Below are 22,762 nucleotides of genomic sequence, written 5' to 3'. Positions count from 1 at the left end.
AGCACTCAGTTGACATCCTTGTCTGACAGAGCAAGCAAGAGTCCAGGATGGAGAAATATCTCCTGAAAGTATGCAGGCAACTTCACTATCTTGATATAGCCAATTGATGAGTTGCTGCATTTTTGTGCCAAAACCCAAAGCCTGCATAGTCGATGAAATGAAATCCCACTTAACTGTATCAAAAGCTTTGGCAATATCAACTTGCAATAACAAAACATCCTGCTATGTGTATTTGGCATATTCAATTTCAATGTAGGCATTAGCAATGTTATCGGTGATATGCCTACGCGGGACAAAGCCATATTGCGCAGGATGCAACCCATCATGTAAAAACCCCTTTAGCCGAGCAACAATCATTTTGGAAGTGACTTTGTAAATTACGGGCATAAGAGTGATAGGTCTCCAGTCTGCCAAAGACTCACAAATTTGTTTTTTAGGAAGGAGTTTAACAAGACCTCTCTTCCATGTGTCTGGCATTTTCTGATGTTGCCATGCAGCATTCGCCATAGATAGTAATGGATGCTTCAAAATAGGCCAGTATGCTAGAAAAAACTCGACTGTCAAGCCATCCCATCCAGGGGATTTCCATCTGCCACATGATTTGATGGCATCTGACAGTTCCCTCTCAGTAAAGGGTTCCTCCAATTTCAGAGCTTGAGTAGGGGAAATGATTGGAGAAACATTTTGCAACAGTAAATTTCGTGCAAGCAAAACCTGTTGCGAGGGAGGAGCTGTAGAGCCAAATTGCTGAGAGAAGTGATGCACACAAACAGAGGCAAGCTGTGACCGTGAAGTAGTCCATAATCCATCAGGCATAAGCACTCTGCAAATTTTTGTTTTGATTCTCCTCTGATGCAAACTCTTCAAAAATTCTTTGGAAGAGCAACCTTTATCTGTGAAGGCTCTTTGTCTTACTCTAGTCTCCCATTTTGCCAGTTTCCTGTGATCATTTAGTTTAAGACAATGTCTGGCCTGACATAATGTGGTTTGCTCATGCATGGACAATGAACGATGATGACTGAGTTCAGTGAGGTCTTGACAAGTAGACTTGGCCTGAGCAATGGTTTGCCTCAGAGTCTTCATGTAAGACTTGCCATAAGCTCTAATCACCATTTGCATTTTAGAAATAAAAGAAGCCCAGGCATCATCAGCATGAAGATGGCTGTTAGATGAAAGACAATGAGCTGCTTCAGTGACCATTGCCTTGAATTCAGCATGTTGCAAATAACTGTTGTTGATGATTAGATGTCGCCTTTGTGGCAATCTATCATCTGGCATCTTATGAAAAGATAACCGCAGCCATAGTGGTGCATGGTCTGAATGCACAAAGGCATAGTCAATCCACATTTTGCATGCGAAATCCCCATTTTGTTGTGGAGCAACACTATACCAACGATCCAGTCGTGCCTTATAAGCGGAAAGAGCATTATGTTGAAAAGTGTAGCCCGGTGACAGAGGCTGCAATTCCTTCCAAAGGTCAACTAGATCCAAATGCAAAAGTAGTTGAGACCAGGCATGCCTTTCAGGAGATAACATATGATCGTGGCTGGAAGTGTTGTCTCCCTGTTGTGGAGCATTATTGAAATACCCACATATGTAGGCATGAGATCTCCACGGGTATTGTTGCATAGCATCCCAAATTACAGTTCTGTCTCGAGATGACTGAGGTGCGTAAACTGAAGCAAATTCAAACACCTCTCCTCTTATAATGCATTGGAGAACAAGCCATCTGCCTTTGTTGTCATTTAATGCAATGACTGGTTGAAGCTCATGTTTGATCAGAAGGACAACCCCTGAGAAAGAGTGCTCCCCAGCATAGAAAATGTCATACCCACAGTAGTGTCCTGTCTTGCCTGCATAAATATGTTGGTTGTGCTCTTGTAATGCCACTATGTCAGGCTGAAATCTGTTGATGTACAGCCACACAGATTTCCATTTCCTACTGTCACACATGCCCTGGACGTTGAGTGTAAAACAGGTGATGTGAGCAGTCATATATACAGATATTTATAGTAATGTAACAACTATGTACAGCAGCAAAATGTATGAGGAATATCGTATCCACAGTAGTGTCCTGTCTTGCCTGCATAAATATGTTGGTTGTGTTCTTGTAATGCCACTATGTCAGGCTGAAATCTGTTGATGTACAGCCACACAGATTTCCATTTCCTACTGTCACACATGCCCTGGACATTGAGTGTAAAACATTTGATGTAAGCAGTCATATATACAGATATTTATAGTAATGTAACAACTATGTACAGCAGCCAAATTTATGAGGTCAGCCTTGCATTCTATCTCAGGGTCGAGGCCTCGCCCCTGAGAAGAAGTGGCCGCCTGAGAAGTAGACAGCAAAGCAGCAACCTCTTCTTCAGGGAAGAGTGTTCTGCTGGCTGTTACTGCAGCCCATGTAATCCCAATCCCTGTATTTATCTCTGGGGTATTTCCGCTAGAAGATGCACCATTCCAAGTGCGGGGGGGTGGAATTCTTCGAGCAGAAATAACTTTTCTTGGACTTTGCCAGCCATCAGTTGAAGGTTGCTGTCCTTTGGTCGAGGATTGAATTGCAGGGGGTGAATGTGAAGTGAGATTCCCATTGGGAGCCATTGGAGCTTTGCCTTTATCCTGACTCCCAGAAGGCTGTCTACTGCTTTTATCTTTGTTGGCAATTGGAGCAGGAGCATCTTTGGTAGGCATGTGAACTGACAAAGTGGCACGAGGCATTTTATGTTGATTCATTGGACACTGTGAGGCCATGTTTCCAAACTTTTTGCACTCAAAACAGGCCCCCGCAAATAAACCCCATTTGAGTTTAAAAAAAGCACTTCCCATGTTCACATTATTCACCGTGACTGAATAAGAGTTCGGTGTGGGATTATCAGTATCCCAGAGAATGCAAAATCTGTTTGAGTTGCCATTTGGCCGTGGTGGGCAGACCACTTTACCTAAAGATGCTGCAATTTTAGGCAGAAGTGAGGCCATACATTGTGGGAAATCAACAACTTCAACCCAAACTGGGCATCTGTGTCGGATTAAAGCCTGAAAGTCCCTTGTGGGAGACCATGGCAAAACATGCACCATTTGCTGCCCAAAAAAAAGAGGTGAATGTTCCAAAAGCATTTGTCTGTGGATCTCATCCACCATGATAACTTCAAAAAAGCCCCTGGCTGCATAGTGTACTTTACGAACAAAAGAGCCAACCAATGTGCGTGTCAGCCAGTTGCCTATCTCTGCAGCAAGTGGCATCCGGCCTGGAAAAAATAATATGACTGCATTCTTGGCATATTCTCTGACTGGATCCACAATTTCATCGACCTCAACCATGAGGCCAACTGAAGGAACCGAGTCTTTCCACTCTTTCCTTGTATCTGCAAAGCCTTCATGCATTACATCATATACTAGTTGAGCCTCAAGAGTATCATGCATCGGGTCATGCGGACCCTCAATCTGCTTTTGCTTCTTGCAGGGAGCGGAGCGCTCCTTTTGAAACGTTTTTTCATATGAATATTCTGCCATGACTTTGTAAGAAAGGGAGCTCAGAAATGAAAGACCTGTAAAAGGGTAGTGGAAGCCAAAAAAACAGTCCCAAAGAGATATCCACAGGGAGCCCACAAGAGAGGAGAAGAAGAGTATAGTTGGTGAGGAGATAGCAGAAGGAAAGGTAAGATTTTGGCACAGGACTGTTAGGGAAAACACCAGAGCAAAAAGCCCCAAACCTGTACGGCAGGAAGTACGAGATTGTACGGACGATGCTGAGCTGTACGGAGAGATATACGGTCTGCACAGAGAAAAGCCTGACTGTACGGTGGTACAGACGTGGTACGGGAAGGCTGGCTTGTACGAACGACGAACTGGCGTATTGAAAGACGAAAAACGTACGGATGTACGGACGTCGTACGGCGACCGTACAGATGTACGGACAGGGCTACGTAGGTTTCCTGGCGAGGACAAAACACAAATCGACGTACACCTCACCGAGATCGCAGTTACACACCGTAAGCAACGCACACACACCTAGGGGATTGTACAAACGGTACGGAAGAGCAGCAGAGGATGCGGGCCTGTACGGGATAGCTGAGGCAAGCTAGGACCTGTACGGAAACACCATCCCTCACATACACACACCACACACCACACCACACACTCACACACTTTTTTTTTTTTTGTGAAACTAAGATACTTATATTAAGATACATTAATTTACATCTAGGCAGAGCTCAAAAGAGAGCCAAAGCCCTATCCATCAAAAGCAGTAAAAGAAAAGCTGAATACAAGAAACATCTAAATCTTCCTCATGTAAGGCATCATATAAAGACTGCCGCAATGAGGCTCGGAAGAACTCATATGGCTGCTGAAGTGGAGAATTCAGATATGCTTGATTGCGCTGTAACCAGAGGGTCCATAAGGCCCAGTATCTGATCCAGTGGAAGAAAAGAGAATACTGTGATAAAGAAGCTGATAGTTTGCCACACCACACCACACACACACACACTTTTTTTGTGGGAAGAAATCTTTTATTTCAATACAATAATTACATTCATAGTTACTTCAAAAACGAAGTAGCTACTACTCAACTAAAGATCTCAGTATAAGCTGTATACACATCCTGATCAATCAAACGAGTCTGAAAGCAATCGTAGAATGATTGTTGTAGAGATCGTTTGAAAAAAAGAAAGGATGAAAAGAGTGGATCACCAAAGACTCTATGATTTCTATCCATCCATAAAGTCCATAGGGACCAATAGCGCACCCATACAAAAAATAAATCAAAACCCTGTCTCTGTGGATAAAAGCCAAACAACCAAAAAAATCTGCCAAAAGTAACAGTAGGAAATCGCTGTCGAAGCCTCTGTCTGATGAGAGCAATGAGATCGAAAGTATTTGGACAGGACCAAAAGATGTGAAAAACTGATTCAGTAGAGTGCTGGCATCTGTGACAAACAGCTGAAGCAATATGTCTATGTGTGAGTAACTGTCCGGATGGAAAAATGCCAAGGAGAACTCGCCATAGGAAAAGCTGTTGTCGAAGAGGGACTTTGTAATGCCAAAGGAGACGCAGCCTTTTTCTCCACCATTTCATTGGACGATCCATATGCCAAACAGTATTTGCTCTGTGGGAAATCCAAGGTGGAGGTAATAACACTTTATATAGTGATGACACTGTGATATGTGACACAAATACACATGTCACCACACACACACATACATACAGACTTTTTTGTCCACACACACACACACACTTTTTTTTTGTGGGAAGAAATCTTTTATTGCTGTAAAATAATTACATTCATAGTTACTTCGAAAATGGAGTAACTACTACTCAACTGAAGATCTCAGTATAAGCTGTATATACATCCTGATCAATCAAACGAGTCTGAACGCAATCATAGAATGATTGCTGCAGAGATCGTTTGAAAAAAATAAAAGATGACAATAGGGGATCACTAAAGACTCTATGATTTCTGTCCATCCATAAAGTCCATAGTGCCCAGTAGCGTACCCATACAAAAAATAAGTCAAAACCCTATCTAGCTGGATGAAAACCAAACAACTAGAAAAATCTGCCAAAAGTAACAGTAGGAAATCTGGCTCGAAGCCTCTGTCGAATGAGAGCGATGAAGTCACAAGTGTGTGGATAGAACCAAAAGATGTGAAGCATAGATTCAAAAGAGTGTAGGCATCTGTGGCAAACAGCTGGAGCAATATGTCTACATGCGAGTAACTGACCAGATGGAAAAATGCCAAGCAGGACTCGCCAAAGGAAAAGCTGTTACCGAAGAGGGACTTTATAATGCCAAAGGAGACGCAGTTGTTTTCTCCACCACTTTAGTGGGCAATCCATATGCCAAACAGTATTTGCTCTGTTAGAAATCCAAGGCGGAAATAATAACACTATATATAGAGATGACACTGTGATCTGTGAGAGCTTCAAAGGACGGGCTGAAGAGGAAGAAGAATGTAAAATCCAATCCTCAAGCCTATTCTGAAGTTCCAAACGAGGTACCGGCAAGAACGGTTGAAGCATTGCTGAGATCCTATGCCATAAAGGACGATAATGAGCTCCCAAACCATATTTGCTAGCAGCCATAGAAAAGGATAAAAGAGTGCCATCATCCTGAAGTACATCCGCCACAGAAGAAATGCCTTTGAAAAAGAGAAAATAAAGGACGATAATGAGCTCCCAAACTGTATTTGCTAGCAGCCATAGAAAAGGATAAAAGAGTGCCATCATCCTGAAGTACATCCGCCACAGAAGAAATGCCTTTGAAAGAGAGAAAATAAGAATGTTTGGGTTCTTGTATGGCCAAAGAAGGGTGGAATACTTTAGACCAATAAATATTCTCAGCCCTCAAAGAATTCCCGACAGAGAATCTCGGCCATTCCATTCCAAGTGGGATAGAATATGTTTCCAATCAAGAAGCAGGCGAGAGACAAAAGGGCAGCCTCTGATCTTGCCTTGGATAGAGCCAAGTAGGAAATGCCATTGAGTAGGCTGCCAATGCCCAAAGGCAGAAGTATGAATATGTAATAAAAGAGAGCGGATCATGAAGGCCCAAGGCTGATCTCCTTGCATAAACTGCAACATCATTTTCCCTCTGTGAGCAAGTAAATGCATTTGAATATTGAGAATGTTCAGACCCCCGTGCATCTTTGGAGAACAGAGACGATGCATAGAGAGTAATCTGAGACTTTTCTTGCCATTTTTTGAACACCAGAAAATTTCCATGATAGCTGACATAAAGGAAACCAGATCTGCCTTAGTGAACATAATGAGAGGCAGATATAATTGTATGTATGCTATCAAAATGGATCGTGTGATTCGCAAACGAACATGTAATGGCCAAGTTGCAAGCTTCCAATATTCAAGTTTTGCCCTCAACTTTGTGAGCACCCAATCAGTTTGTTGAGAACGGGTGAGTCCCCAACCTAGAGGATAGCCAAGATGCCGAATCAATTGAGAAGCGGGAACAATTTCCCCAGGCCACAAAAGATTGTGCCATTCATGAGCATGCATTGGCAACAATTTTGATTTCTGAAAATTGACCCGAAGACCAGCAACCAATCCATATGTAGAAAGAGCTTGCATAATCATGGATAGATCACTCCGAGTATTTTTTGGGGTTTTGGGGTATAGAAAGAATCATCAGCATATGCTTGAGCGATCATGCTATGACTGCCAGGAATCTCCAAACCGTGCAACTGGTCAATGTCCAAAAGGTGGTCCAGATATTGAAGCATTGGATGAGTGGCTATAGCAAAAAGTAAAGCACTTAGGGGACATCCTTGCCTAACAGATCAACCAAGAGTCCAGGTTGTAGAAATATCCCCTGAAAGTATGTAGGCAGCTTTACTATCTTGATATAGCCAAGTAATTTTTTGCTGCATTTTTGTGCCAAATCCCAATGCCTGCATAGTCGATGAAATAAAATCCCACTTAATAGTATCAAAGGCTTTGGTAATATCAACTTAACAAAACATCCTGCTGCGTGTATTTGGCATATTCAATTCCAACATAGGCATTAGCAATGTTATCTGTGATATGCTTACGCGGGACAAAACCATATTGCGCAGGATGCAACCCATCATGTAAAAACCCCTTTAGCCGATCGACAATCATTTTGGTAGTAACTTTGTAAATGACTGGCATAAGGGTGATAGGTCTCCAGTCGGCCAAAGATTCACAAATTTGCTTTTTTGGAAGGAGTTTAACAAGACCTCTCTTCCATGTGTCTGGCATTTTCTGATTTTGCCACGCAGCGTTCGCCATATGCAGCAATGTATGCTTGAAAAGAGGCCAATATTCTAGAAAAAACTCAACTGTAAGACCATCCCATCCTGGAGATTTCCATCTGCCACAGGATTTGATTGCATCTGACAATTCCCTCTCAGTAAAAGGTTCCTCCAATTCCAAAGCTTGAGTAGTGGAAATAATAGGAGAAACATGCTGTAACAGTAAATTTCGTGCAACCAAAACCTGCTGCGAGGGAGGAACTGCAGAACCAAACTGCTGAGAGAAATGATGCATACAAATAGAAGCAAGCTGTGACCGTGAGGTGGTCCATGAACCATCAGGCATAAGCACCCTGCAAATTTCTGTTTTTAATCTCCTCTGATGCAAGCTTTTGAAAAATTGTTTGGAAGAGCAGCCTTTATTTGTAAAGGCTCTTTGTCTTGCTCTAGTCTCCCATTTAGCCAGTTTCCTGTGATCATTGAGTTTAAGACAATGTCTAGCTTGGCATAGTGTTGTTTGCTCATGCAGGGACAACGAACGAAGATGGCTGAGTTCAGTGAGGTCCTGACAAGTGAATTTGGCGTGAGCAATAGTTTCCCTCAGAGTCTTCATGTAAGACTTGCCATAACCTCTAATCACAACTTGCATTTTGGAAACAAAAGAATCCCATGCATTATCAATATCAATATGGCTGCGAAAAGACAGAGAATGAGATGCTTCAGTAACCATGGCCTTGAAAGCAGCATGTTGCAAATAGCTATTGTTCACGATCAGATGTTGCCTTTGTGGCAATCTATCATCTGGCATATCATGAAAGGGTAACCGCAACCATAGAGGTGCATGATCTGAATGCACAAAGGCATAGTCAATCCACATTTTGCATGTAACATCACCATTTTGTTGCGGAGCTACACTATACCATTGATCCAGACGTGCCTGATAAGAAGAAAGGGCATTATGTTGGAAGGTGTATCCAGGTGACAAAGGCTGCAATTTCTTCCAGAGGTCTATGCATAAGTAATTGAGACCATGCATGCCTTTCAGGGGTTAACATATGAGTATGTCTGGAGGTATTGTCACCCTGTTGTGGAGCATTATTGAAATCCCCACATAAAGGCATGGTATCTCCATGGATATTGTTGCATGGCATCCCAAATTGCAGTTCTTTCTCTAGAGGATTGAGGTGCATAGACAGAAGCAAATTCAAACACCTCTCCTCGAATGATGCATTGAAGAATAAGCCATCTTTCTTTATTGTCATTTAAAGCAATAACTGGCTGAAGCTCATGTTTGATCAGAAAGACTACCCTGAGAAAGAGTGCTCCCTAGCATAGAAAATATCATAGCCACAGTAGTGACGTGTCTTTCCTGCATAGACATGTTGGTTGTGTTCTTGTAATGCCACTATGTCAGGCTGAAATCTATTGATATACAGCCACACAGATTTCCATTTCCTACTGTCACACATTACCTGGACATTGAGTGTAAAACATTTGATATGAGCAATCATATTTACAGATATTTATAGTAAAATAACAACTATGTACAACAGCAAACTTCATGATGTCAGCCCTGCATTTCTATCTCAGGGTCAAGGCCTCTTCCCTGAGAAGAAAGATCCACCTGAGGAGTAGACAGCAAAGCAACAACCTCTTCTTCGGGAAGAGTGTTCTGCTAGCTGTCACTGCAGCCCATGTAATCCCAATTCCTGTATTGACCTCTGGGGTGTTTCCACTAGAAGACGCATCATTCCAAGTGCGAGGGGGTGGAAGTCTTCGAGCAGAAATAACTTTTCTTGGACTTTGCCATCCATCAGCTGGAGGTTTCTGTCCTTTTATTGAGGGTTGAATAGCAGGAGGTGAATGTGAAGAAACATTTCCATTTGAAACCACTGGAGATTTGCCTTTATCCTGAATTCCAGAAAACTGTCTATTACCTTTGTTTTTATTTGCAATGGAGGTAGGAGCATCTTTAGTAGGCATTTGAACAGGCAAAGTAGAAGGAGGCATTTTATGCTGATTCATTGGACACTGTGAAGCCATGTGTCCAAATTTTTTGCAGTCAAAACAAGCCCCTGCAAATAATTCCCATTTCAGTTTATAAAAAGCGCTTCCCATGTCTACATCCACACACACACTTTTTTTTTTTTTTGGTGAAACCAATATATTATGAAACATTCATTTACATCAGGGCAATGCTCAAGAAAAGAGCCATAGCCCTATCCATCCGAAGCGTTAAAAGAAAAGCTGAATACAAGAAACATCCAAATCTTCCTCATGTACTGCATCATATAAAGACTGCCACAATGAGGCTCGGAAGAACTCATAAGGATGCTGAAGGGGAGAATTCAGATATGCTTGATTTCGCTGCAGCCAGAGGGTCCATAAGGCCCACTATCTGATCCATTGAAAGAAAAGAGAATATTGCGACAAAGAAGCTGATAGTTTGCCAAACATCCAGAAAAACCTGTAGAACCTGTGTGCAGGAAATCTGAGAGATAAGAACTAGGAGATCTTGTCTAGAAGGTCTCTACATCCACACACACACACACTTTTTTTTTTTTTGGTGAAAGAAGATGACTATATTAACATAAAATCAATGTACATGACATTAGACTCCAAAGGAGAGCCCAATGAAAGAACTCAAAAACAGTGAGAAAACACTTCAAGGCTAGTAGCATCCAAGTCTCTTGCAGCAAGACTATCATATAAGGATTGCTTGAGAGACATTTTGAAGAAAATATATGTCTGAGAAAACTGTTGACCCATCCTGGAATGCAGTCTCTGTGTCCAAATGGTCCATAGTACCCAAAAGCGAGTCCAGTGAAAGAAGAGGAGGAATGGAGACATCTGAGATGAGAAGCATCCAAACATCCAGAAGAGTTTCCCAAATCGGATAGAGGGAAACCGAAGCCGCAGCAAATGGGAAACATGAGTGATCAATATGCGAGAGTGTGGGCAAGACCATAAGAGGTGAGGAACTGTCTCGCGGTGATGAGAGCAACGGGGGCAGGAAGAGGGAGCAATGCGACGTGCTGCCAATTTCACCCCAATGGAAAAAGCTCCCACTATACATCTCCAAAAGAAAAGCCTTTGTTTTAATGGCAATTTGGCTTTCTAGATTTTCATGAGTCGTGATTGCCACCAAGATAAAGGCCTATCCAAGTTCCAAAGAGTGTTGGCATGCTTGTCAATCCATGGCGGTGGAAGAAGAAATCTGTAGACCTTCGAGGAGGTCAGATTATGCATTGAAAGCGTATGCGTAGCAGGAGGTAAGGAAGTCAAATTCCAGTCCAGTAATCTGTCCTGTACAAACAGTGGAGGAACCGGAATAAATGGCTGCAACGTAGTTGAGAGTGTTTTCCAAATGGACCTATGATGCAGTCCCAAGGAGAATGTCCTGCAAGCTTGTGGAAATGAAAGCATACATCCTTGTTGATCCACAACATCGCCAACAAGTCTTATGCCCAATTTCATGAGATTGTATGCTTTAATAGGTGCTTGTAGAGCGAGAGGCGATTCAAACACCTTGCTCCAATGGATGCTTTCCAAGCGAAAAGAATTACCATGATGAGAGGAAGCACCTGTCCATTTAGCATATGAAAGAATTCTCTTCCAATCATGAATAAAAGCAGTAGAAACAGGGCAACCAGGAATTTTCCCCTGAAATGTGGTCATGACTGCTTCCCAGTGATCTGTAATCCAATGCCCATATGCATGGGAAGTCATGTTTCCACACATAGCTGCTAACATAATAGCCCATGGCTGTTTTTGCTGAAAGAAATCAGCAATCATAGTGCTCGTTCTTGCCAACATATGAACCTGGAGATTGAGAATATTCAGCCCCCCATGAGTCTTGGGTGAACAAATAGACTGCATTGGGAGTAGCCGCAAAGTCTTTTTGTGAGATTTGCTTTTCCAAAATATCTCCATAGCCTGTGACATATAGGAAGCCAACTGCTTAATAGACCAGGGAAGAAGAGGCAAATAGAATTGCACATATGCCATAATGATGGACTGTACTATCCGAAGTCGAACATGTAGAGGCCAAGTGGACAAATGCCAGTATTCCAGCTTCTTGTTGATCTTTCGAAGCACCCATTTGAGCTTGTGTTGTGGAGTGATATTCCAGCCAATGGGGTAGCCTAGATGCCTCGATATGCCAGTAGATGGGGCTGTAGAACAGCCAGATATGGTGGTACAGCCACCCGTCATGCATGAAGAACAGGCTGGACAGCAGCCTAATCCGGAACATTTTGTTAGGAGGAGCACCCGTGCACAACGGCCTCCTGCCAGGTTTGTTCCAGGAGGCAATAATGTGGCTGATTTTATCATGCTGACAGATTGTGGTGAGCCTTCCAGCTTCAAGGAAGCTATGGGAAGAACAGACAAAAAGAAGTGGGAGAAAGCCATGCAGTCAGAAATGGACTCCCTACTTCAGAATGATACATGGGACTTGGTGCAGCTACCTGCAGGCAGAAAGGTTTTGCCATGCAAGTGGGTTTACAAAGTCAAAGTGGATTCAAATGCTTTACCAAGGTATAAGGCCAGATTGGTTGCCAAGGGATTTAAGCAGGAGAAGGGCATTGACTTTGATGAGATTTTTTCCCCTGTAGTCAAGATGACTACTTTGAGAGCAGTGTTAGCTCTTGTTGCTCATGACGACATGGATTTATGTCAGATGGATGTGAAGACAGCCTTTCTTCACGGAGATCTCCATGATGAGATCTATATGAGTCAGCCAGAGGGATATGCTGTTAAAGGGAAAGAGCAGCTTGTATGTAAGCTCAAGAGGAGCTTGTATGGACTCAAATAGGCGCCAAGAGAATGGTACAAGAAGTTTGATGCCTTCATGCAGTCCCAAGGGTATCATAGGTGTGAAACCGATCATTGCTTGTACACCAAACGGGCAAAGGATGGCAGTTTGATGCTACTCATTCTATATGTGAATGACATGCTTATTGCCAGTAAATCTCAGCATGAGATTAGTGCTTTGAAGAAACAACTGCATAAGTCTTTTGACATGAAAGACTTGGGTGATGCAAATCATATTCTTGGCATGCGGATTACTCGTGACAGGTCCAAGGGACTTTTGTTTCTGTCACAGAAAGAGTACATTGACAAAGTACTGCAGCGCTTTAAAATGGAGGGGGGGAAGTCTATTAGTACCCCGTTGCCTCCACATTTAAAACTCAGCAGTAAGGACAGCCCCAGATCAGATGATGATAAGGCTGAAATGGCCAAGGTTCCGTATGCATCTGCAGTTGGATCTTTGATGTATGCCATGGTTGCCACTCGTCCGGATATTGCTTTTGCGGTGGGAGTCATCAGCAGGTATATGGCAAATCCAGGCAAGCGGCACTGGGAAGCAGTGAAAGGTGTCTTGAGGTATCTCAAGGGTACCAAAGACTTGTGCATATGCTATGGTAGGCAGGATGCATTGGTGCATGGTTTTACAGATTCAGACTATGCAGGGAATGCAGATAACCGGAAGTCTACTACCGGTTATATTTTCACATTTGCAGGAGGTGCTATATCATGGGTGTCTCGGTTGCAGAAATGTGTTGCACTGTCAACCACTGAAGCTGAATATGTTGCAGCCACTGAGGCTTGCAAGGAAGCAATATGGCTTACTCGGCTGGTGGGAGATTTGGGCATTACAGGAGATATGCCAGTTTTGCATTGTGATAGTCAGAGTGCTATCATGTTGGCAAAGAATCCGGTCTTTCATCAGAAGACCAAGCACATTGAAGTGAAATATCATTTCATCAGGGAGGTACTGGAAGACAAGCGACTTGAGCTTGTGAAAGTGCATACTGATGATAATCCTGCAGATTTGCTCACTAAGAGCTTGCCTACAGAGCGGTTTGCACATTGTCGCCACATCATGGGATTAGGATGAGACCATTCTTATTTTATGGTCTTGTATACAGTAACTATATATTGCTGTAATTTTTATTCTTTTCTCCCCTTTAGGCACATTGGCCTTTAGGTGGGAGGTTGTTGGGGTAAAGGCACATTGCCAACCCTTCATTAAAGATAGGACACCTATGACTGTCTTAAGACAGTCATAGGGTAAACCTAATCCTAATAAAAACAAATGAGTTTGTAGTGTGGCTCATCACTTCACACCCGCACAACTTGAGTCTTCTCTCTCTCTCACTCTCTTGTTCTTGCTCTTCTTCCCCCCTTCAGTCCTTTTCAGCAACTCAGCAGCAAGACCTGGAAAAACAAGCGTCACTGGATGACGAGGTATACGAAATCGAGCATCAAAATCTGCTGCGCTGAATCCACGGTACCACGGGACTATCATGATAATCTTTCCGTCCACTGACGTGGGGGAGCCAGCAATCAGGTTGCTCGCCGCTTTCGCGGTGGAGAGTTTGAGCCAGAAGATGCCCCTACCCATAAGGGCCACCTCCTCAATATGGCCGTCCTCTAGCCTGAGAGTGGACTGAAGCCTGTCCCTGATGGCTGATCTGGAGGGGGAATGTCCAATGACTCTGGCATACATAGAGGTAAGGGCAAAGTCATTGGCAACCTCCTGAACCCGAGATGATTGTCGCTCTGTCAGGATGACGCAGTAGGCATCTGGAGAGGGAGGGTCCGTCTGGGCCTCCGGTTCCGGGCAGGGAGCCGCCATACCGCCAAGACAAACTGCGAGGCTTCCGGTGGGGAAGAGGCTGCCACCCAAAAAAGGGGGGGATAGAAGCGGAAGGGTGGAGCCTGGGTGTGGCGGGAAGGATGGAGGGCGGAGGCGGAGGAAGCGGGAAGGGAGGGCAGGAAGCGGAGGTGGCGCGGGGTGAAGATTTGTGGGCGGGGAGCGGGCGAGGTGGAACGAAAGCGGGGGCGGGGGGAAGGCGGAGTGGGATGAGAGGGCGGGCGGAAGGCGGAGGAAGGTTTTTTTTTTTTTTTTTCGGAGCGAGGGGGCGGGGGGGGGGCGGAAGCGGAGGGCGGGAGGGGGAGGCGGGGGTGGAGCGGAAGGGCGGAGAGGCGAGAGGGGCGGGGGCGGGAGGCGAGGGGTGAGGGGACGGGAGGCGGGGGTGAGCGAGGTGGAAGCGGGGTGGGTGGAGCGGAAGGCAAGGAGGGGGGGGGTACGGAGCGGGGAAGGGAGGGGGTGAGCGTAGCGAGGGGGGGGGCAGATCGGGGAGGGGGTGAGCGTAGCGAGGGGGGCGGAGCGTAGCGAGGGGGGGTGAGGCGAGGTTGCGAGGAGGGTGAGCGGAGGTGCGAGAGGGGGGGGGTGAGGTCGGAGGGGGGTGGAGCGGCGGTGAGGCGGGGATGGCGAGGGAGGGCGCGGGCAGCGGCGGGTGAGGGGGTCGGTGAGGGCGGAGAGGGCGAGGGGGGCGGTGAGGGCGGAGGGGAAGGCTAGGGGAGGTAGGAGTACGATGGGGGGAGGGGAAGCTCGCAGGAGCAGCGTTCGAGCGGAGGCTGGATGGGTAGTACCAGGTGGATCTTTACTTCGGCCCATCTCAGGTCTCCTTCCTTCCCTCTTATGGTTGCTATCCTGAAAACTTGGGATAGCTTCATGAGTACTCTTCAGAGAATTCCCCTTTCCTCTATGGAAGAGATTGATAGACAGCCTGTCATGTGGGATGGGTAGTACCAGGTGGATCTTTACTTCAGCCCATCTCAGGTCTCCTTCCTTCCCTTTTATGGTTGCTATCCTGAAGACTTGGGACAGCTTCATGAGTACTCTTCGGAGAATTCCCCTTTCCTCTGTGGAAGAGATTGATAGACAGCCTGTCATGTGGAATGATAGCATACTTGATGAACTTGGCGGGCCACTTGGCAATTCTCATTATATGCAGTAGTCTAGATTGGGGAGAGGCCCTAGTTCTTCTGTGGGATCTGAGATATGTTTTTTAAAAATTTCAAGAGGATCGTAAATTACGATTAGTAAGTCACCTAAGAGAAATTGCAAGGAAGATTCAGCAAATTGAGGCAGCCATATTTGTGGATTGGGTTGATAGAGATGACTATATACTTCTTGCTCTACTTGGATGGGGGTCCTCATGGAGGATTGGGCTCTTGGAGGTGTCCCCATAAAGTATTTTGCAGTGGGACCCAGGAAGATTGGGAGGGGATTGATGCAGGGCACCGAGTTAGTAATGCTAGGAGATTTTAGCTTAGTTGTAGAGATTGGAGGGTATCCAAAGCTCCTCAGTGGGAGAGTTTTCAGATTTCTACTGCAAAAGATATATTGGAAGAGGCTTTGGAAATCCTTTAGGAATAGAGAAATCAGTCTTTTTTTATTGTGGCTTTCTATTCACGAAGGGATTGCAGTGAACTTATGGAGTTCCAGCTTCGGGGCTGATTCTACTGTCCTTGATGCGTTTATGCTGTAGAGTCTATTCAACATTACCTATGGGATTGCAGATAGGCGAGGACCCTCAGTGGCTTGGCTTGAGTGACACGACTCCTCTTGGGCTCTTTCAATTCGTCAACAAGTCGTGGAGTCTTGCTCTTTGGATGATGTTCCCTTTTTCCCCTTCATGCCTATGGCGCCTCTATGACTCTTCTTGGGAGATATTGGGGGGCATTTCAGTGTGGTACGTTTGGAGAGCCAAATTTACAAAGGCCTTGGATGGATCTCAGGTCCACCCTTCTCACACTACGGCCAATATTTGGTCAGATATAGTACATACACTCATGGCCATTTGAGTGACCATGTAGGAGTCCTCCCGGGCAGCTTCCGCTAGGAGGGCTGTTTTCCTTCGGGAATGGAGTGGCTCCCCCTTTTTCTCGGAAACCAGAGTAGGGTTAAGAGTGGCACTTTCAGCCTCAAACTTGGACTTTTTCTACTTCACTATCTATGAGGAGTTTGTCATTGGTTCGTTTAGGGTGCTCATGATGTATTTCAGCCTTGAGCTTGCTCTTGCCAGTTTCATTCATACTTAATAGAAGTCTTTCCATGAAAAAACAGAAATAACTGTTTCTTCTTCTCTATGGACATTTAAAATGGATTTTTATATGCAAGTACTCGTGTTCTCTCTTCAGCCATGTTTAACTTGTTGAGATGTTGGTCTCCTATTTCCTAGATTTCTATCTACAATAAGTTTTTGATACATACATTGATAAAAATCACTCAACAAGTCGATCTTTTCTGTGTCCATGTGGCTAAATTGCATGGTAGGTCTTGTCTGATGCTCAATCCTTTTCCACCAGGTCGGACTTGCTGGCAACTTGAAGGACTTTGTTTTCATCAATTACAAAGGAAATGAGGTATGCGAGTCAAATTGAAAAATGTATGTTTTATATCCAGTCACTGTTTTGGAACGATTAAACACCATTTTGTTTGCATTAGCTGTGCATGCAGCCCTATGAATAACTGAAGTGCTTTCAATCTTGAGGATAATACTATTCCCTTGGAGGTGCGTCCTCATGGACATGCAGAATGAGGAAATATTGGTACTGTACCAGTAGTTGGTTTCCCTGTTGATGCATGCAATTATACAGGCCCCAGTTCCTTGTTTTTCCCTTCTCATGCATGCAGCCCTATGAATAAGTGAAGTGCTTTCACTCTTGATGATTTTTTTTTTTTTTTGGGCCGGGGGGGGGGGGGGGGGGGGACCGGAAGGGTCCTCATGGACATGCAAAATGAGGTAATATTAGTGTTGTACCAGTGGTGGGTTTCCCTATTGATGCATGCAATTATATAGGCTCAAGAAGCTGATTTCCTTGTTTTCCCTCCTCATGGACATGCAAATGTTGTAATGTTGGCTTGTACTTTAAGCTAATTTTCCCTTGATGCATGTGATAATAAGACATCTTTTTTACTTTTACTAGACAGAAGGCTTATCGCATCTGTAGTTGCCATACTGTTGTTCTGTGTGGTTGTATCAAAATAGATCTTGTAGAAGCAAAATTCGTCAAGGGTAAAGCTGTTCATTGTCAGAGGATCTATTCTAAATTATCCCAGAAAATAGCTCCTTTTATCTCTAGAATGCTTTGAAACCATGACTTTATTTGTCAATTTAAGCATCATTTCTCAGTTCAGAGCATTATACCTTCACGAACAGGGGGTCTTACTAAAGCAACTCTCTAGGTTGCTTATTGCTTACATAGCCATACTGCAACCAGCTGCAAATGGCTGATGCATGGAAGCCATGCAAGGTGTCCTCTGTATTAATCATCTAGATCTGCGCCATCTATTCGCATGGCCTAGCTTGGCACATGGCTGGTTCCTGTTCATTGGCTTCTCCTCATATGGGATTTTATCAATTGAGAAATTAAGGACTGACCCACAACACTAAGGGTGGAGGGTTGTCACTTTCTAGCAGGTTGAGCTATCGTGGACTGGGCAGTGTCTGTGTGCCGGAACAATGGAGCCCCTTGTCTTGTTCCAAGGTTGCATATAACTAGTCAAAGGTCCAACTAACATTTGCTGAAGCCGCATAAGCCAAGAGAGTTACCTTCTATAGCCAATGGTATGTCAAACAGGGGCCATCATTGGCCCATTTGTTCAGAGAATCGTGGCAATTATGGACCTTGAGTGTATTCTTTTTATCATGCCTTTAGTCATAGCGAGGTAATGGGAGGAACTTCAAACTACCCAACACAACCATTAGTCATGGCCAAAGGCTTGGCCAAATCCCCATGGATAAGAGCAATGCAAAAGAAACTTGATTGCTTGTCAAGAGCAGTCTGTGGAAAGCATTCTCTCTCTAAAACTCGTAACCCATGCCAAATTCTTTACACAGTCCTAATGTGCTCTCGCAAGTGAGTGCACGGACTACCTTCATCTCATGGTCATGTACAGTACAAAAAGTAGCATTCTTTTTCAATCATAGTTTTTCTTATATGCTTCACCTTGAAAGCTCTTGATTTGTTCTTTAGAGTCTCTATGATCTCTTGCCTAATAAACAAAATGTCTTTATCATGTGGCTGCTTACATCCTATTGTACTGCTACAAAAGTGCACAAAATCTCCCAAAAATCTAAATGCTAGAAATGAACTCGCACGATGAACCAAGAATGGTAGATGTTGTGGGAATCAGTGCATGAAGAATATCTTTGAAGGACAGACAGGCCTACTGGCAATGATTGATGTCCAGATTAAGAAAACTGTGCAGTCGAGACTCATGAGGTAGGGCCTGCCTTCTACTAAAGATTCATAGAGCCCCATCCTAATTGATTATAGCACTCGGAGGCAATGAGCAACATGCATCAAATGCTGTACTAGGTAACCATGGTTTGCTCTTTCTCTTCTTGCCTATTGCACAATTCTCTTCTTGCCTATTGCACAATGCTGTGCTTAAGAGGGCTTAGGTGACTGCCAATGTGTGCCCTTGATCTAAATTAAGATCAAAGGCTAAGATGTGTGGAGGAGGGTTTGAATTAGAGAATTCAAGCGCCTCCTAGACTTTAATGATGGCCACCTCCGCTTTGTAATCTCAAATGAGATGGCAAAGAGGAAGACCTTGACAAAATCAATGTATCATAAAGGCACGTATAAGTCATCTCTTGGATGGATCAAAAGTTCTTGGGTGGTGATGGCCTATTAGGACGTTCGTAGTTCTTCATACCGTCTACCCTTAAGGATGCATAGGATTTTTTGCTACTGTTTGTTGGAAACCATGAGGGGTGGTTTGTCTTTGATTGTTTGTTGACATTTGGTCCTTGGCCATGTTTGATAGATTTTGTTAGAGGGGCTTTTGTGACTTATTTTTTTCACGTGAAATATACTTCTATATCACGTGAAATAAACTTCTATTAAGTAAGGACAGAAACAAGCAAGAGAAGAAACTCAAGGCAGAAATACATCATGCAAAGTATGAAAGTCCGGTGGGAAAATACCACTCAAAGAGTTTGAATGAATTAAAAACTAGATAAGAACCAGGATTGTGGCTGGAAATGCCAGGTCATGCCTGTGATGGTCTCAAAAAGAAAAGACATCCTCTCCTCTCTCTAAGAAAAATCGTCCTCTTGGTTGAAGTAGACCGAGAAGGGCCTTGCATCCCAGCCCAAATACTCAGTATCTTTCCAAATGTTGGCCAAGGTATGAGATGAGTGGACCTAGGTGCCATCAATAACCTCTATGCATAATCAAAAGTGCCAAGTAGTGATGCTCGCTCTACTATCTCCCAACAAGTGTCCACTGATGTGCAATATAAACCTTTGGAGTGGCTATTTGTTCAGCCCTTTGTACAAGGTAATCCCCCATGGAGCGGCCAGCTAGGGGGATATCCTCATGTTTTTTATATTGTATCCTTCATTCGAGAGTTTTATTTTCCTTGTCCTTGTCACTAAAGAGTTTACTAATGGAATGTTCTTTTCTATTTGGGGGGGGGGAGAGTGTCCTATATTGGTAACAATGAAGTTTGCAAAACTACACACCTGGATGATGCACCAGATATAGCCCAATATGATTCCCAAGGCCTGATAAGTGAGAGACAGTCCATGACAGTCCATGGAACCGCAAGTAATGAAGAAAGGGTAGGAGAAAAACCTGCACACAAAGCATAGTGGTTCTAGTATTCCAATCCAATTGATCTTGGCATTTCTACAATTCCAAAGGCAGTGCTGAAATGAACTCAAGAGCCGAAGAACACAGAGGACAAGGGGGATTTGCTCCAAATTTGTGTTGGCATGATTCAATGAAATAGGGCCTCCTTGTTTGCCCTTAGTTTTTTTTTGTCATGACCTAGACTCTTGCAAGAGTGCAAAACGCCTTGTCCATGAAGAGCAATCATAAATTAGACTTTGCACGTCACATGGGTGTATTTTTAATGAAGTTCTAAACACATATGGCGGTAAGAATGCAGTGGACATCTATCATTCAACCTTTAAGAGAAAGGTCAAATGGAAAAATGGTAAGGCTTTCTACACAGGAGTAAGAGGAAGGCATCCTAGATTAGGGATTGAAGGTTGATTTCACTTTTTCTTATAGTTCTCTCCTATATTTGGATTCATCAAATGCAATTTCAAAATACGCATTAGAAGGAGGGCTAAGAATGATTGGGACAGGCGTTGAGCTAAAAAGAAACGTGGGGTAAATGTGAAATAGCCACGTTGCATTACTTAATTACATTGCGTGACATTTATTTACATGCGGCATGTATCTCTCGAGTCTCCACAGACTGATCATCCCCAGTCACTCTAGTACGGCCGACCGCCATGTATGCAGCGCCCTTCTGGGCGAGTGACATTCCAGCTGTAGATTGGAGGAAGTTTGAGAGGCTATAGGTCTCAATGGGATCCAGGATGATACGGAGTAAGCCCTCAGTTCCACATGAGATCATACAGGCAGAGTTTGCCATGATGCCACTATATGTCGATGCTATCTTCCAAACAGTGACTTTCATTCACAGGGTATGGGCTCTGCCTCATTGGAGATTCAGATAGACAGACTACCCCCATTTCAGTATAGCATGGATGCCCCTCCTGAGCGACTTCCGCGCGATGAGATTAACCGTATCATACGGTTAGACGTCCTCCAGCTCACCACATCCCAGACTTGGTTGAGGGACCAACCGCTCCCCACCAAGATGCAGTTCTATCGTGATCACTTCCTCAGAGTCTTTGATGACGGTTTCATTATCCGACCTCCTTATCTAGAGGACAGAGGAGTCTCACATGCACTCCGGATTTCCATTGGCCAGATGCGAGTTTCCTCCCATCAGCTTAGGATTGAGGCAGGCCAAGCTGCAGGTCTACCCAGAGAACACAGGATTTGCACAGTATGCGACATGGATACCGTTGAGACTAAGGAGCACTTCCTATGTAGCTGCCCGGTTTACTATGAGATACGAGGGCGATATCATTGCCTTTATCAGGAGAGGATCGGCTTTGGCCCGCTTTCTCGGTTGATACACTTCGAGGACCAGGTCTGTGTAGGGTTGTACTTGATGGAGATGCACCGACACCGAGAGGCACTACTGAGACAGGCCAGAGTACTATCAGCACCGGACAGACGATAGGATATAGAGCCGGACCCAGCTTAGAGACAGGTTACAGACTTCTATGCCTTCGAGAGGGCTCCTGGACACAGTGGAGTTGAGGATGAGGAGATTGTCGACATGAGAGCAGCCTGGATCAGCAGTCGGTCACACCGGACTCTTCGGACTTCTAGAGTGCATACCACCAGAGCGCACACCATTGAGGTTCGTCCCATCACAACACTACTTGTAGGGGACCACCAGAGCCAGACATGAGGGATCACGATCGACGTAGCCCGACGCGTACTGAGATCGAGGCGACTGCAGCCACCACCTAGATGCGAGACAGCCCGACAGTTACAGATACGCGACATTTCATGGCCCAGTGGAGAGACCTGACCTGACTTGATCTGGACACTCCTGACTCTTGATTCAGATTCTGATTTTGTCTCTATTCTATTCTATTTAGACATTAGATTAGTACTTGGTAGGGGCTTTAGCTCACCCCCTTGCCCCAGCCCATAGAGGCTTATATGAGAACTTTTTTGATGTTGTATCACTCTGTCCCATAGACCCGCAAGGTCTTCCGAGGACGTTAATATATCTTTCTTTCTTTCTTTCTTTCACTTCATATGGGCACATTTCCATAGAGATGGATAGGATGCATGAATTGATAATCTACAATGGTCTAGAGAGAAGACCCATGACCCTCTCGATGGGCTTACCATGTTTTCCACATGGAGAATCCAACATAGTTGACTATCTCATGGGATGTGCCTTTGCCTCCCACATCACAGATTTCTCTATCCCCCGACCCTCACCTGGAGATGACCATACATATCCATTTTTCAGCCAGCCTATCCATCCCACTCACACCCCTGAGCTCACCCCATCCCAGTTCCACCATTTTCCATGAAAGCCACTTTGATCATAGACTAGCCCCCGCTTATACCACCCATCTTTCCACTACCGTTGACGATCTCAACGATATCCCTCTACTACTAGAGAATATAGCTGCTCTTATGCCCGTTTTTTTACATGATGCCGCTCTCTAGTTTTTCCCTCACACCACCGGATCTACCCCCCCACTATCTGTTGAATCGATCCCCGACAATAGTAGGTACGATGATGAGCCTAGTTGTTAACTCAGACTCG

The 22,762-nt window shown here is 44.4% G+C and overlaps 1 protein-coding gene across 1 annotated transcript in view; it reads left to right on the top strand.

Annotated features, from left to right (window-relative positions):
• The window catches only part of LDA (limit dextrinase), a 215,739-nt gene that overhangs the window by 87,491 nt on the left and 105,486 nt on the right, over positions 1-22,762 (top strand). The window contains exon 21 of the mRNA XM_087370761.1: positions 16,897-16,953. Coding sequence (XP_087226887.1) covers positions 16,897-16,953 — 57 coding nt within the window. The remainder of the gene's footprint in view (positions 1-16,896; positions 16,954-22,762) is intronic.

The sequence above is a fragment of the Dipteris shenzhenensis genome, chromosome 32, assembly GCF_047967505.1.
Source record: "Dipteris shenzhenensis isolate YYH24624 ecotype China chromosome 32, Dip_SZ_1.0, whole genome shotgun sequence".
NCBI lineage: Eukaryota > Viridiplantae > Streptophyta > Polypodiopsida > Gleicheniales > Dipteridaceae > Dipteris > Dipteris shenzhenensis.
This window is presented reverse-complemented; position numbering and strand designations above follow the sequence as displayed.